Here is a 16816-nt window from a genome sequence, read left to right on the forward strand (position 1 = left end):
CTCAGCGATCCCCGAAACCGCCCAAACCGCGGGTGGATTTTAGCCTCTCGACGAGTTAGACTGCGCTCTGCGATCTTCTACACCTCTGTACGTCCACGTCCTTTCCTTTCCTCCGAGCGCACCACTGCGAAAATACAGTGACTATTATGCCCACACCTGCTCCCTGTCCACGCGCAGGCTGGCCCGCCTTGCGATACGTTCCGAATTGCGAATAAACCGTGGGCGCCATATCGTCATAAGACCATTATCCCTGCCGCACCCGTTTCACATGCACAGATCGGCTCTGTAAGAGGTTGTTTTGAGAGAGACTGCCCTCGGGCAAGGTTCAAAGGGCATGGAAAACCCCTCCTGACAGTCTCGCCCTGTGCCAGGTGACAACTTATGCTGTTCGCGCGGTCTCTTCCACATTGGAGTTCTTCTTCCTTTCTTTGTTCCTCTTTCCGAAGCTCCTCGTGCTTCTCGTCAGAATCCTGGACTTGCGTTCCTTTCTTTTATCGCGAAAATCACGTCCCTCATGCCCCCTTACTGTTTGCATGACTGCCACTACTTTTACCGCACCGCACTCCGTCTTCTGAGCATTGCCACTGTGCTGGCTGCGCTATACGCATGATTCAAGTATTGACCATGTCTTCCACAGGGACAAGAACAAGATACTTTGCCCGCCCTAAATCTCTTGACGAGACGTTGAGCAGTTCATCGCGTGAGAACGGCGACCACCCCAATATGGCAGGCGATCAAGCGGAGCGGTCGCTCGAGGCGGCCAAGGAGACCACAGCCTCGTATACCAAGGTGGAGAAAGAGCCTATGTCTTCGAAACAGGAACCTGTTAAACCAGGAATCACCTTCGCGGCCCAGGACAAGCTACCGAAGCTGCCCATACCCGAATTAGATGCGACCATGAAGAAATACCTTGATGCATTGGCTCCGTTACAGTCCCCACAGGAGCACAACGATACAAAGGCTGCTGTTCGGGACTTTCTTGAGAACGACGGTAAGGATTTACAGGAACGATTAAAGAAATATGCCACGGGCCGAACCAGTTACATCGAGCAGTTCTGGTATGACTCGTACTTGAACTATGACAACCCTGTCGTCCTGAACCTCAACCCTTTCTTTCTACTGGAGGACGATCCGACCCCGGCGCGGAATAACCAAGTTACAAGGGCGGCATCTCTGGTGATCTCTGCTCTCTGCTTTGTCAGGGCTGTGCGAAAAGAAGAGCTGCCGCCCGACACGCTCAGAGGGACGCCCTTATGCATGTATCAGTACTCGCGACTCTTTGGGACTGCGCGAGTGCCTACAGAGAATGGTTGCATCATCGGCCAAGATTCCGACTCCAAACATGTCGTTGTCATGTGCCGCGGTCAGTTCTATTGGTTTGATGTCCTCGACGACAACAACGACCTGATCATGACTGAAAAGGATCTCGCCATTAATTTACAGGTTATTGTCGATGATGCCGAGCAGATCCCTATACAGGAGGCAGCTAAAGGCGCAATCGGCGTGCTCACCACCGAGAACCGAAAGACCTGGTCACACTTGCGCGATTTGTTGACAAGGGATGAAGGCTCCAACAATGCGGACTGCCTCAACATTGTTGACTCCGCCCTATTCATGATCTGCCTGGATTATACCGAACCCGCAAGTGTCTCTCAGCTCTGCGGCAACATGCTCTGCGGCACTAGTGAGGTCGAGCGTGGTGTCCAAGTTGGGACCTGCACCAATAGATGGTATGACAAGCTCCAAATCATCGTTTGCAAGAACGGCAGTGCTGGCATCAATTTCGAGCACACGGGTGTGGATGGCCATACGGTCCTCCGATTCGCCAGCGACGTCTACACAGACACGATCTTGAGATTTGCAAAGTCCATCAACGGCCAAGCGCCAACGCTGTGGACAAGCCAGAGCCCGGACCCGTCGAAGCGAGACCCCGATAGCTTTGGCGACGTGAGCACCACTCCTCACAAGCTCGAGTGGGACATGACCCCCGAACTGCAGATCGCCCTGCGGTTTGCAGAGACCCGGTTAGCAGACTTGATCAACCAAAATGAGTTTCAGACACTAGATTTCACTGGTTATGGCAAAAACTTCATCACCTCTATGGGCTTCTCGCCTGATGCATTTGTTCAAATGGCATTCCAAGCTGCATATTATGGTCTGTATGGCCGTGTTGAGAACACATACGAACCTGCCATGACCAAGACGTTCTTCCATGGTCGGACAGAAGCCATTCGATCAGTGACACCCGAGTGTGTCGATTTTGTCAAAACGTTTTGGGCAGATAATGCCGCTTCGAAGAAGGTCGATGCACTGCGAGTGGCGACGCAGAAACACACCGCCATCACCAAGGATTCAAGTAAAGCACAAGGCCCAGACCGTCATCTATATGCCCTCTACTGTGTTTGGCAGCGCAAGGTGAACGACGAATCCGCCGAAATCGGCAGCACTACTGGATTCAGCTCAAACGGCTACTCTAGTCCCACTGATGTGAGCGATATGGGTAGTCCAAGGCGACTCGAGGAGCCCTCTTCGCCCATTGGCCGTTCTCGCACTGGGACCGAGTCCAGCCGTTCACCGGCCCCAGCTTTGCAGCAGATGCCAGCCCTATTTAGTGATGCTGGCTGGGACAAGATCAACAACACCATCATCAGTACCTCCAACTGTGGCAATCCGTCTTTACACCACTTTGGTTTCGGACCAACTTCCGGAGATGGTTTCGGTATTGGATACATCATCAAAGATGACTCCATCTCAGTCTGTGCCAGCAGCAAGCACCGGCAAACTCAACGCTTTGTAGACAGTTTAGAGTCATACTTGAACGAAATCCGCCGACTTTTGAGAGCTACCAAGACGAAAGACGCTGCGGCATCTAAAATCACGCGGGCCCGAGAGGCAGAAGAAAAGGCGGGCAAGGATGGCCGCCTCAAGTCTCGGGGTCGGATCATCAAGACCGAAGCGTCAAAGGTTGATGGTTTCCAGACTCCTACAAGCTTAGACACGGCGGAGGTAGAGGATGATGGTTTGGGTGGATGTAAGTTTCGCCTGACATTGTGGTCGTTTGCAGACTTGTCACTGACCTGCTTTCCTTCCCCTTCTTTTAGATGGTTTCTTCGACGCTGGCATGCTGTTGCAAGCCCTTAAAAAGGATCAACCCAAACCTGCGGAACAAATTGCGCAAAGAAGAAGGACCGTGGGCAAGAAGCTCGCTTTGAGCGAGTACTAACATGAGCCGAATCCCAAATCGGACGATGGTATTGTCCCTGGTTGGCTGATAAATTGGACAAATGGGAATGTGTGGCAGGGGAGCTGATTAACCAGGGAGAAGAGTGGCAGGACAGAAGTTTTTGTGCGCATTTGCGGGGGATGGTTTGCAGTCGCAGGTCCAGGCCGGTCCGGGGGTGTTGTGCCTGGATCGAGCAAGCGAACCAATGAGTGGCGGGAGGCTCGAGAGGAGGCGCATGCGTGGTGCAGGATGATGACACTAGTCACAGCTGATGTTCGAGTAGTGACGATGCGTGTGGTGCAGAGGTTTTGATATAGCAGTAAGGAATATTTCATATATGTAGTCAATAAGTCCAGCAACAATGGTTTGTTTTCATGCACAATTGCTTGTATCCACCAGCGCAGTACTTGTACTGCTTCCTACGATGTAGTCTTCAGGCTGGGTATTTCAGTGGCCTGATAGCGCCGATGCACGACCGGCATTTAGCCCGCCAAGAAGATAGTTCCTTCATCACGCTAAACCATATTGGTCACCCTCCAGGACTGCTCGATTCAACGTCCCGACTCCCCCATCGCAGCCCAGTCCTGCGCCAGTGTAATCAAACATCGCATTCCTTTACGATAGACGTCGCCCTCTGTTCCGGTCCAAAGCTCGTGGTTAGAAGCTCGTGGTTAGAGTCCGCGACGGGCGTCGTTGCAACTCTCTTCATGTGCTTAGACACAACCTGGCCCAACTCCGTCCCCTCGCCACCTCCACTATACCCGACCCTCAGCCTTTCCCACCCTTCTTGTTCCGACCATGGCAGCAGTCACCATGCCCACGACCGCCACCCTCCCTGTCCCCGACGGGCTTGGTGCCTCTGCCTTGGACAACCAAGGGACCGTGTCCCAGTCTCTATCCCTACCTCCTCAAGTCCATACCCCTCCCACTACCGACGAGGGGAGTCATAAGGATGATGACGCCGCCTCGACTTCCTCGCTCTCCGAACTCGACGATGACATTGATGATGAGGAAAATAGGATCAGATTTGAGGAGGCTGCACGCGCTGGCGCAGAAGCCGAACAGTTTTCGGAGGTCAAACCCGACAGATATGAGAATGGAGTTCCGATCTTTACTCCGGTACGTGGCATACAACCGATAACCTGGCCCGGTACAAGGAGGAAACATAGAAAAGACAGGCTAACAAATATGGACATTAGACAATGGCCCAGTTCAAGGACTTCCAAAGATATGTCAAGGGCGTGGACCCTTACGGCATGCAGTCAGGTATCGTCCTCATCGATCCTCCTGAAGAATGGTATGCCGCTTCTCTTCTAAGACATGCTGCCGCCCTGCCGACATGACATTTGTTCTTCGACCACCAGGCTGATTACATATATAGGAAGCGCGCTCGGAAGGCTCTGGACGAAATGGTCAAGACCATCAGGATTAAAAATCCCATCACCCAGGAATTCCACGGTGCACAAGGGATCTACACCCAAAGAAATATGGAGAAGATGCGGTCTTATACCCTTCCACAATGGAAATCCCTCTGCGAGCAGACCGAAAACCAACCACCCGCCAAGCGTGGTGAGAAGCGCCTAAACGCTGACAAATTACTTGGACGAGGAACCGCTCGCAGCAGGAAGACCGAAGCATCAGCAACACCCGAGGCTTCCAGAAGAGCCTCGAGTCGCGCCAAATCCATTCCTATCAAAGAAGAACCCACCGACCATGATTCTACCCTCCTTGCCCCGCCGACGCCCACCAGTCCCGAGGTGAAGCCAACGGGTCTGGAAAATGAGGAAGCAGATGATGAGGCGGCTTCCACAACTGCCGACCCAACTCCAACCAAGGCCAAGAGAGGGAGGGGCAGACCACCTGGCACTGGCAGACCAAGAGGACGACCACCCAAAAACGCCAACAAGAAGGAAACTTCGAGTGTTGGCAAAGGGGCAGAGACCACTGTTGCCGCTCGCCGATTACGGAACGCCCGGGAGGCCATGGATGAAATCGACGAGGAGGCTTTCCGGGATTTTGATTATAGGGTATACGACAACGACCAGTGGACGCCCGAGCGATGCGACGAACTCGAAGAGAAATACTGGAAAAGTCTGAACTTCAGCAACCCCATGTATGCTGCTGACATGCCGGGCTCTTTGTTTGATGATGATACCAAGGAGTGGAATGTCGCAAAACTACCAAACTTGCTGGACCTTTTAGGACAACCTATTCCTGGTGTCAATACCGCCTACCTGTACCTTGGGATGTGGCGAGCAACTTTTGCATGGCATTTGGAAGACGTGGATCTCTACAGTATCAACTACATCCATTTCGGTGCTCCAAAGCAATGGTACAGCATATCTCAAAAGGACGCCCCCAAATTTGAAGCGGCCATGAAGTCTATCTGGTCCTCAGATGCTAAGGACTGTGATCAGTTCTTGCGCCACAAGACTTACCTCGTCTCGCCTGCAATCCTGAAATCGAAGTTTGGGGTCAACGTCAATAAAGTTGTTCATCGCGAAGGCCAATTTGTCATCACCTTCCCCATTGGATATCACTCCGGCTACAATCTGGGTTACAACTGCGCAGAGTCTGTCAATTTCGCAATTGAAAACTGGTTGCAGTATGGTAAGACAGCGCGCAAGTGCCAATGCGAAGCCGACAGTGTCTTCATCGATGTGGACTGGTTTATCCGCCGGATGAACGGCGAGCCTACACCTGAGTTTGAAGAAGTTGAGGTTACCGACGACGAAGATGAGGACGAACCAACAGACCTGCCCACGCCTCCCAGTAGCGATAGAGGCAGGATCAAGATTCCACAGAAGAGAAAACGTGCTGTGAAGGAGCTCGCTCCTAACAAGAAGGCCAGGAAAATCATCAAGATCAGAAAAGTCAGCAAGAACCAGCCCTGCTGCCTGTGCCCGAACGACTTCTCCTGGGAGGAGCTTTTGCCGACGACACAAGGCCAGCGTGCACACAGAACTTGTGCTATGTACACGCCAGAAACTTACATTGCTAGCAATGACGGCAAAGAAATGGTCCATAATGTTGAGAACATCAGCAAAGATCGTCTGGAACTCAAATGCCACGAGTGCCGGCAGAAAAAAGGATCGTGCTTTCAATGCTCATCAGCAAAATGCACCAAATCGTTCCACGCGACCTGTGCAATGCAAGCTGGTGTTCAAGTCGACAAGGGCGAAATCGCTGTTTGGCACGAAGGGGTGGAGTATCGCGATATCGGCTTCGACTGGAGATGTCGTCTGCACCGTACAGTCAAACGCACAAGAATCACCAGTGAACTTTCGGCCTGCAATCACGCAAACAATTGCTGGCAGAATGCTGAGTTCCGACGGTTCCTTTTCGGCCTCAAGAAAGGGGAGCTTATTCAATTTCAGGCAACCAATTTCGACGATATTGAGGCCGGCCTGGTTATTGCTGGGTACGACGAAGGTCAAGACTCTGTTCTTGTCAAGGTCCTGCCAGATCTGAAACAGGTGAAAGAAGTAGATCCCACTTCGATCCTGTTCGTCGACTCCGCCACCTCGTATCTACAGAAGCCAAGTGCAAATGCGCTCGACTTGCCGGAAGAACTACAGGGCATGACTGCTTCACTACCCGAGTCAACCGAGAAGAAGCCAAGTCCAGGCGACCTATTCACCGAGGAGCCAAGAACCGAATGGGCAGAATTTGTCTGTTCTCTACCTCCCGTGAACAAAGCACAGAAGCCCATTGATCTGGCCAAGGAAAAGCAACTGTGGTTGTACCTTGGAGAGATTTCGTCGGAAGGAAAGGCATTCTATACGGCCGATCCTGACAAACCGGTTCATGACCCTGCCGCAAACTTCCTCGACATGGTCATGCCTTCCAAAAAGGCAATGGCACCACCACCTCAACCCAAGCGGCAGGCGTTCTCGGCTTCCCATCCACTAGTTAATTTTGCCGCAAAGAATGCTGCAATGGCAAGCATTAGGCAGAATGTCGATAAACAGCATTTACAGAGTTCAGCCCTTCCAGGGACTTTCAGCGGAACGACACAAGATCTGACGATGGGCAGCAATCAAGCACGGCCCATCAAAGCCAGCCAGATCAAACCGTCGCAATACAAAGACATCATGACTGGCCAAGAGGCTCGCCTGAACGAGCAGGCGCGGATCTTCCAGCGACAACAAGCCAAGGTCCGCCAGCTTGACGCCGCAGAAGGCTCCAGTACCTCCATCCGTCATGGTGGCATTGGGATTGATCTCGAAGCTGTCCAGCGCCAAAGGCATTTCCAACAACAAGCATCTCAACATGCTAAGCATATGAAGGAGTGGTCAAACGATCCATCGCTGCCCCCGCTCAAACAATACGACCCCTTCCCGAGCTTCACTGCACTCGACAGCACTGGGCGTTACGGTCCTTCAATGATGAATTCAAACATCAGGTCACAACAGTACGAATACAGCAGCGACTGGATGAATCCTAGCGCCACAGAGCGGAGCCCCAGTTTTGGACATGGTCCAAATTCAGGTCTCAACTCGATGCTTTCACCCCAATATGGCCGACCCCAATCCCCTGCCACTTCTTCCTTCCCTTCATATGTGCAACAATCCCACCTTCAATTTCCGTATCACAGCGGTCCGAGTCACAGTCCCCCCGGAACTTCAACTCCAAGCACACCATATCAACAGCCCCGCATCGAAACCATCCGTGCAGCCGCAAGCCAACCACCTCTGCCTCCACCTTCTGCCGAAGTCGAGCGTCGACGCCGGATTTCCAACCCAGCTTACCCATTCAAAAGCCCCGATCAAATCAAGGCTCAAAAGGAGGCAGGAAAGCACTCTCCATCTGGCAGCAGGCCGAGCAGTTCGTACATGATGCCCAGTCCCAGCCTGCAGCAACATGACACCTCACCTTCATTTATGCAGCATGCCAACTCATCCGCTACGAGCCCTTCGATGCAACCACTAGATCCGCAGAATCCACCTCAATTTATCAACCCAAATGCTACGCAGATCAGCCCACCGGGGTCCAGTGCAGGACATCGCTCTGCGAGAGGCAGTTTCTCTGGATTAGGTTTGTCATCGACCGTCTCCCTCCCTTTGAGTCACATGGGAATAAAAAGGAGCGCCTCAATGGACATGATGGATTTAGACATGATGCATGACATGGCGCCTTTCCCTGCTGCGAGTATTGGTCTACAAATCAGCAATTACATTCCCAAGCGGTCAATTTTCGATCCCCTCAACACAACTATCCATGGTGGCATGACGCAGCCAAAGCCTCAAGTCCCGCTTCCCAAGCCAATTCTGCCGCATTCCTCGACAATCCACTTCTCCCCTCCACCTCCTATGGCCGATCCGTCACCCCTTCTTGTCCAGTCTCTGGAGAAACGTCCACTTGGACCGACTGGGTTACTGGTCAACGATCGCCCGATCCCGAAACAGCTAAGCGATTGGTCTGCAAGGGGTGGATTCTGGGCGAGGGTTGCAGGCTACTATATTCAGAAACATAAGGGAATGGCTAGTGTTTATCGAAGCCCATTCATCGCGGTTAAGGACAAGGTTGGGCTGGATAGTTGGGAAGGCGGCCTGGCGGAACGTTACTACGACAGTCTGGAGCCTTCGGAGAGGGAAAGGATTGATGCTTTCAGGGACGGTAAAGCTCAATCATGAAGGGGGCCAATGCAGGAAGGCTTTTCCTTAGCCAACTCAGCGTTTCGTGAAAGACAGACACAGGGCTATGCCAGTGGCGCGGATTCCTGCCTTGTTTGCCACCAAATCAATTTCTGTCGAAATGACTTTTGATTGTTGATGCAGGAAAACCGTTGGATCGTTGAAGCCGAAGGGTGATTGACGGAACAAGAAGGGATTAAAGATGAGGATCGCGAACAAGCAGGATGGATATCATGTACAGGGAACCCAGGAGGGAAAGCGGTTCCCATACATATGTTGATTTTGGGCTTTTATGAGAAGTCGAAAAGGCCTGTTCATTCATTTACTCAATCTGTGTGATCGGACAGCTCCGATCCAGCAACATCCTTGCAGCTTTGGTACTTGGTACAGCAGTAAGTAGCAAAGACAAATATGAAGTCCCGAATGGAAAAATGAAAAGATGAAAAGATCCAAGATCAAGATCAAAAGTAAGGAGTCAGGTTGTGTCTTCGAGGCTCATTTCGTTGCCGTCTCTCGCGTTCTGGGAATTCTTCGCGTGCGAGGACTGACTGTTGGGTCTTTTAATGAAACGAGGGCCAGTAGACAGACAGTAATGACAGCTGTGCTAGTGGACTGGGTATATGGTATGAGATAGACAGAGATAGACAGAGAGAGACAGAGAGAGACAGAGAGAGAGATCCGATGAGGAGTATCAATCTATCTATCCATCTCAGTCATCATCACTCACTCGCCTTGACCAAAACCACACATTGCATGGAGGTAGAGCTAGGACCACGCCCCTAGAAGAACCTGGACTGTGAACCTAAAAGTAAACAAGATCAATCTCTTTGCGGTCAGTCAAGAGTACGGCCGACAAAACGCCATAGCACCCAGCTAGTACCGCCCTGTGGTTGCGACTGCGCTTAGCTGCTCTAGTGGTCGGTCATGGCCTTAGCCTCCACGCGGCATCGTATCGACGCAATGTTTGCAGTGTTTTGCACTTGGATCGCTTTCTCGAGAGCGAGCCGATAGTAATGGGAACTCTGGGCGCGGTTCTGCCGGACGCCATACATGTAGCCCAGGTCGGAATATGTCTGCTGGAGGAATCGAGCACGGTCGTCATCATGCTCGAAACTGTTACACATGGTCAGCGTCTTGAGAAGGATGGGCTCGTCAATGTCTACGGTCAACCGAAATGCGTCCGGATGGAGATCGAGGTGAATCTTCTCGCCTATCGGTGTGATTCCGGTCTTTCTCCGTCCTCGTCTGCGCCCCTGGGCTCTGCTGCTAAACCGTCTGATGGCGATCCCATTTGATGGGTTTCCCATGCAGCTGGGCCGTAGACAAGGTTAGGCCCGTGCCTTCAGATCGCGCCAACGCCATCAAGCCCACGACCGCCTCTTTCTCGGTCGACTTGTAGTTTTTGAACGCTCCCCACACTGCTATCCGTCTCGCCGTCTCTCGAAGGCCTCCCCGATACTGACCTGCGAAATCATAGAAAACATCAGTACCTTTCTACAACATCCACTCTCGTCGCCTCCTTTAACTCCAGAGGATGCTATCGGATCAGATCATGGCACTGTCACCCAAGCAACACGAACTCGAAAAGGATATTCGTCTCTACCGAGTCCTCAGTTCGGCATGACACGGGCAGTCCTCAAAAGCGCCCTTGCCGGGCCACGAAGGAGACATGGAAGGCTAGAGAGGCCAGAGAGGCATGAGAGGCACTGGAGGCCCAGCACTGTCATACATCATCAGGTTCATCCCACCCAAAACAGGCTCACTTCGTTTACCCCCGTCGCGGCACGGGTGACGTGGACGGCAAGGTGGCAGACATCGAGGATATATATCTAGGTGCGGATGGCTCCATCCAGTGCGTTGTCACTTGGAAGCCATCGTTGATCGACATGGAGTAGGTCGTTGATGGAGATGACGCATTTCGACTGTGATCTTGACGAGGCCTCCTTTGTTATTCGTTCCGATGGAAAACTCTTCCACGTCTATGTCCGAGCAGAGGACTTGGCGAACTGGCCTGAAAAGGCAGAGTTTCTGCGACTGATCGAAGAAGCACCAGAAGACGATGACGCTGACGAAGATCTGTACACTCTCATTTCAGATGCTTGCATTGCCATGTTACGCGCTCACCATTCGCTCTCGACCGATCCACGCCAATTTTCTCTTCAACAATTCTACGTGCCCGAGACACTTTACTTTAAGTTGGTGGAAGATGCGGGCAGCCTCACATACTTACCTTGGATTAAAGATCGTCCTGATCCCGTGGGATTGATTCCTCAGATTCACTTGAGCAACATTCCAGAATCCTCAGAAATCCCTCATGTGGCCGCCTCGATGACTAGAATCTTACCGACATGCGGCTCGGACGTCGACGACGTCCTATCGGACACTCCAGGCTCCGTCCTCGTGGCCGGAGATACTGCCTGTTACCATTTCAAGGCAGTACAGGACCACGCGTCATTTCTTCGAGAGTTCAAGATACTACAACAAATCAAGCACAGTCGCTTACATCAAAAATACCGGCTCCCATCTATCTACGGCCTTGTCCATTACACCAACGAGCCACACAAGATTCTAGGAGTATTGATGGAATGCACAGATCATCAGGGTACGCTGGCAGACTATATTGGCACGGGCAGAATCACGCATTCACTGAGGCAGACATGGGAGAGCCAGATTCTAAATACGGTGCTTGCGTTACATCATCATGGAATCATTTGGGGAGATGTGAAGCCTGACAACGTCTTAATTGACAGCATGAAAAATACGTGGTTCGTTGACTTTGACGGAGGCTTCAACTCAGCGTACGTAGACGAAGATCTTATCGAGACGGTCGAAGGGGACTTAGAGGGAGTGTCGAGAATAATGGGTAAGTGAGCATGAGGAAAACTTTGTGGTACGGGCACCCTGGGTATGTACTGTACCAATCGAGCAATGCACTTACTCGGCCAACCTTCCTTCCCCATTGGGTCCCCAGTGGCTTACCCGTCACCCGCAGCCTTGCGACAGGGCTTTACTTGACCCTCGTCTCGCTGGCAAGGCAACCATTGTCCGTCCGAATGGATTACAAGGACAAAACCTTGTGCATAAAATCCTCTGTTGCAGGACTGCATCTCAAGCGAACAGAATACCTTTTTCAATGAATTACCATTCAACACGAAGGACTAATGAGCTGGTCGACCCTTATACCCGGTAGGTCTCCGCCCTCAAAGACACCGAGGACGGCCTTGACGTCGTCCGAGTTCACCAGTCCCAGCGTTTCTGCTTGGCCCCTGAATTCCTCCTCGAACCAACTGTCGCCCGACATTGTCCCTACGAATAAAACCCACAGGCGGATCCCGGGCGACTCGTTAGACATCGTAGCGAGCAACTCTTTGAGTCTCCAGAGGATCAGCCTCCCTGCATTGAAGACGGTGGTGTCGAAAAGCGGTATCCGCTCCATCTTGGCCGCCAGACGGAGTCGGTACAGAGCTGCCAAAGCCGCACATTTCTCGATATCGTTGGAGCTCGAAGTGTACCGTTCTAGTAGAAGCCTCATGATGTGAAGAAATCTGACCGTGGCGGCCTGTCGAACAGCCCATGGTGTCTCGGCCGCTCGCACCACGCTGATGGCCACGAGGGCGTTTCTCAGGTCAAGTATCAAGCGGCGCCAGGGCCATTGGATGCCATCGCCAGTGTCATCCTCAAGCCACGGAAGGGGTACATACACTGCATAGTCTGCCTCGAGCATATCCCACGTGCTGTCGTCCATCGTGAACAGCGGGCTTCCCAGTGTTAGGGTAGCGCGCTGGGTGTCCGAGTGGAGGATGCAGATGAGATCCTCGGGTTTCGCTCCATACTGGTTGTTGATAGCCTCCAGCAGGCGAAGGTGGACCGCCACCGCCGTATGATCGTCGCACCACGTCTCGGCGTACAGGAGAGACATGACCGGCCGACATAGGTGCGTGAGGCCCGTCTGGAAAAGGCTCAGGCGGAGTTGCTGCATCGCCTTCGTTTTCAACTTGAGGACCAGATTGAGGATCTCTGGTTTCGGGTCGCACCGCGCCTTGATCGCCGCGATGCGGGCCAAGAACCCGTACGCGGCCAGTTCATCTTGGAGATACGTCGCCGACGGGTGCAGAGGGATCGTGGTGCTGCCCACTGCTGGGGAGACATGGAGCTGGTCGAATTGGAGTAGCTCGTCGATCTGAGCCGTGTGGGGCATGGGTAAGGTGTCAAAGGGGTCGTAGGAACCGACGAAAGGGGCGTCGATCTGTGCAGTCTGCTGACCCTGATTTTGAAATGTGTGGTACAAGTTCAGGGCTGAGACCCGCAGATTCCGTGTGCGCTGCAGACGTTTCCATTGTCGGTGCGCAGCCACATGGCGAAACACCTGGCTCTTTAGGGACGACGGATCTGTTTGGTCGTCATGGTGTATCCACGAGTGTATTTTGCCTGCCGTCGCCATTTCCTCTTGTCATGTCTGCTGCCACTGACTTTGAAGACTTGTTGAGGGGGGAGGATAGAGGCCGTAATTTGTAAGTTCGCACTCATACTTCAACAACGAGGGTTCGGTTTTCAAAAATCTGCGTTTATTCAGGCGTACATCGGCTGCTTTACGACTCTCTGTCTTTCTCTCTCTCTCTCTCTCTCACACACACACACAAGCGATGTCGTTGAACTCACTACCCTTAGTCACGGTTCTCCACTCTAGGTAGGCGGTAACAACAATGTAGACCAAAGGCACCTTAGCCGCAGCGTCAAGACCTTGTGGATCGCGAACTCTGGCTATTACATAGTTGGGCTGAAAAACACATGCGACCTTGAATCTCGGGAAGAATTGCTTGGCCCTCCCGTCTCGGCGGCGGACATGGTTTGATTTGCGCTTAGCATGAGCCTTACAACGGCAACTTTTCGTTTGCTGGTTCTTGGACCGCAGCCAATGCCACAAGGGTTCAAGAATAGCGTGATTCACATCGTCTAGGATTGTTTTTTCTGTGGCGTCTTATCCTCTCGGTCAGGCAAGAAGAACTTGGACCTGTGCCACCTGCCCTGTAATCACACCCCAGCAGTCAAAAAGAGGCCGTGACGCACGAAGCTCCCATATCTTCTTGTGTCTCCCGCGTCGCGGCGAAAAGTCCCAGTGTCCTTGTTACCATGTCAATCGTTCGATGCCCCTTTGGAGCCAACTGACCAGTCAAGCCTTGTGCCTGTAGACAAAGTCCACACTAACTACTCATATCCCCTTTCCCACCAACGACATTTACGTACACTGGGCCTCATTGGTGGATATTACGCGGCCCGCTCGTGTCTGCATGTTGCGACGCCGTTCCTCCTGCGAAGTACAAAACGCAGTCTTGGTAACCTCTTGATCACCCTCCGGGGGCGCTTTTGAGGGTTTAACTTCACCCCTACAAGGACAGGTACAGGGAGTAATACCAGAATCGACTACAAGTAACTGGTGGTACCCTATTTGCGTCCTGCTACAACACACCGATCCTGTACATAGCTAGCGTTGTCAATTCGACGAATGAAACAAGGTTATGCCCCAAGACCCTTGACTGTTTTCGGAATAAGTTTCATCTCCTCTAATTGGCTCGATTCCCAGGGCAGCATGAAGGTAGATGGGACCATTTCCAGCATCCTCTAAACGTCCAGTTATTATCTCACAAAAGCAATCTTGTTTAGCCCTCGCAATCATTCACGGAATGCGGCGTCTAAGACGGCATGCTCAAGCAGCTATAATGATGCCATACAGATCCTGCATGCAAGAAGCTCGAAGAAGGTCTATCGACCCCCCTCAACATACAAAAAGGTGGTTGCAGAAGGGATAGCCCAACCTTACAAATATCAAACCCTGCACATCACCTGCGGTGCTTATTATAGCACGAATCAAGGTCCTCCTTACATGGAATACTGTTTCCCCATATTCTCTTGCACTTCTCACACTTTCACTACCAATGCCGGGGGTTTGGAACTCTCCAAGGCCCTGTTTCCATAACCATGGCTGAACAAGACCGAACCTGCACCCAGTTTTCCCTGGACATATCGATATCAGTCATTTCTCGTATCACTGCTAACCGCAACCGGTGGCCCGCTTGCAGTGCGACTGGGACAACACAAAGCAAATGGCCAATAGTTAGTTCATCGTGAGAGATATTGCCAAGTTCGGGCACCGACACCAGCACCCGACCGGCCCAGCCTTCCGTACTTGATTCGACCAAGCTCAGGCCAGAGATCGTGATATTGCTCGCGTAGACTTTGCACCTCCAGCACGTGTCCCGTCGAAGTATGATATCTCACCACGTCTTCTAACCACTGCACGCGTCGAGGCTGATCCCCTTTGCTCAAGGCTTCCTTTGGGACAACATTAGTGCTCCATTCCAGCGGCAATCGGTAGTGCTCGGTCCGTCTGGTCAGATCTCCTCTTCTCCCGAAGAGAACCCCCATGCCGTTGAATGCCAACATGCGGAGCTTGGAGGTACTCGCTCCACCGGCGTCTGGGCTCTCACCGGCGAGTGTTATCGCCTCGGTCAATAACTCCTCGGCTTCATCAAGGCGATTCTGCGAAAGTCTCAGGTTGCCAAGTTTGTACACCAAGAATTCATCCCTGGTGGCGGCTCCGTCAAGAAGATTCGTGATGAGTACATCCTGGCTTAACTTACTTAGGAGAGTCGATTCTTCGCCCGTATCGCGGTGCATTCTGCTGACGAGCAAACTTAAATACGACATGCAGTCCAACAAGTCGGTGCTCGAGTTTCGGAATCTCGAGAGTGTAGTATCCGCAGTAAGGCGGACGACTTGAGAGCCGAGGCTCACAGATGTGTGCTCACGGAGCATAAGCTTAAGTATCTTGGGCAGATAATGATCGGGTCCAAGGACTTCGTTAGCCATTCCTGTGAGGTAGCGCATAAGTGCCCCTCGAAATTCTGGGTAGGAGGACCATTTGTGCAGAGAGAAGCATGCACTGAATTGTACGGTGATCTGGAGAGGCTGATGCCTGAACAACGCTGCAGCTCCGCCACAAGCATCATGAAACTTGGTGTAGGCGCCCGATCCCCCATCGACAAGAAGATTCAGTCCCTCGTCGATGACACCGAAAACTTGTCCTAGGCTCTGGGTATGATGAAAAACCGCCCGTGGGTTATCCGAGTACCGCCGGTAATAGTAGTTGATGTGGCGTAGAATCAGCTCGGCAATGCTGCTCTCCGGACTCTCCTGCAATATCTGTTTTTGAAAAGTACCGATGCCCTGGATGGTCCGAGCTGCGATCGTCTGGTGAGGGTCATGTTTCTGGCTAGGGACTTGGTTTTCAAAAGTCGAAGACATATCTGGTCCCTGGAGATCCCAAGAAGCAGCATTTACCATGGCATTTGGCAATTCCTGGGCGACCATAGTCATTTTCTGGCCTTTTTGTTGAACTGGGCGTAGAATCCGGGACATGGATGCGGGTTTTCCTTTGATGGTAACTTTGTCGTCAGTGACGCCACCATGGTGTCGGTAATGAGCATAGGTGCTCAGTTTCTGCTCTTGGGTCATGTTCTTCCTGACTTCCCAAGCGTGGAATCTTTTCGTGTACATGGTCTTTGTCGCATCGAAATCATATTGATCTCTCATGATTTCCATGACTCGTTCCAGGCTAACCTCACAATCCAAGTACAAGTGGGTGATGACAGATCTTAGATCCTCCCATCGGTCTTTCGGAATAGTAGAAGTTCTTTTTGCTTGACGATTCTCCATTGTAGCCGTGGTCTGGAGACGTGGGCGACCCTTTCACTCAAGTAAGGCTGGAAAGCAAGACGCTATCTATGTTCAGGAACGATTCCAGTAGACCTGTACGCTATTGGCTTGAAGATGGCGTTGGGATGGAGATTTCAGCAGAAGATTGAGCCCCTCCGGCGGTTCTTCGAGGGTTATTTATAATTGTCGACGGGCTCCCTGTACACACCCTCTGCTTGCTGACATTGGCAAGACGAACCACTCA

At 52.1% G+C, this 16816-nt stretch overlaps 6 protein-coding genes across 6 annotated transcripts; 3 read left to right on the forward strand and 3 right to left on the reverse strand.

Moving 5' to 3' along the window:
- Positions 1 to 624: 624 nt before the first annotated feature.
- On the forward strand, positions 625 to 3223 carry Z517_06165 (uncharacterized protein; the record flags this gene model as incomplete). The annotated part of the gene is made up of 2 exons (XM_013427907.1): positions 625 to 3031; positions 3102 to 3223. 2 exons carry the CDS (start codon positions 625 to 627, stop codon positions 3221 to 3223), a joined length of 2529 nt encoding a protein of 842 aa, XP_013283361.1.
- A 798-nt stretch (positions 3224 to 4021) lies between these two features.
- Positions 4022 to 8859, forward strand: Z517_06166 (uncharacterized protein; the record flags this gene model as incomplete). Its single annotated transcript, XM_013427908.1, has 3 exons — positions 4022 to 4342; positions 4423 to 4520; positions 4605 to 8859. 3 exons carry the CDS (start codon positions 4022 to 4024, stop codon positions 8857 to 8859), a joined length of 4674 nt encoding a protein of 1557 aa, XP_013283362.1.
- Positions 8860 to 9770: 911 nt separating this feature from the next.
- Z517_06167 (uncharacterized protein) lies at positions 9771 to 10166 on the reverse strand (the record flags this gene model as incomplete). The annotated part of the gene is made up of 1 exon (XM_013427909.1): positions 9771 to 10166. The coding sequence occupies one exon, from the start codon at positions 10164 to 10166 to the stop codon at positions 9771 to 9773; it is 396 nt and encodes a 131-aa protein (XP_013283363.1).
- Positions 10167 to 10767: 601 nt separating this feature from the next.
- Positions 10768 to 11730, forward strand: Z517_06168 (uncharacterized protein; the record flags this gene model as incomplete). Its single annotated transcript, XM_013427910.1, has 1 exon — positions 10768 to 11730. The coding sequence occupies one exon, from the start codon at positions 10768 to 10770 to the stop codon at positions 11728 to 11730; it is 963 nt and encodes a 320-aa protein (XP_013283364.1).
- A 274-nt stretch (positions 11731 to 12004) lies between these two features.
- On the reverse strand, positions 12005 to 13300 carry Z517_06169 (uncharacterized protein; the record flags this gene model as incomplete). Its single annotated transcript, XM_013427911.1, has 1 exon — positions 12005 to 13300. One exon carries the CDS (start codon positions 13298 to 13300, stop codon positions 12005 to 12007), a length of 1296 nt encoding a protein of 431 aa, XP_013283365.1.
- A 1676-nt stretch (positions 13301 to 14976) lies between these two features.
- Positions 14977 to 16458, reverse strand: Z517_06170 (uncharacterized protein; the record flags this gene model as incomplete). The annotated part of the gene is made up of 1 exon (XM_013427912.1): positions 14977 to 16458. The coding sequence occupies one exon, from the start codon at positions 16456 to 16458 to the stop codon at positions 14977 to 14979; it is 1482 nt and encodes a 493-aa protein (XP_013283366.1).
- Positions 16459 to 16816: the final 358 nt, after the last annotated feature.

This window comes from Fonsecaea pedrosoi, assembly GCF_000835455.1.
Source record: "Fonsecaea pedrosoi CBS 271.37 unplaced genomic scaffold supercont1.4, whole genome shotgun sequence".
NCBI classification, from domain to species: Eukaryota; Fungi; Ascomycota; class Eurotiomycetes; order Chaetothyriales; family Herpotrichiellaceae; genus Fonsecaea; species Fonsecaea pedrosoi.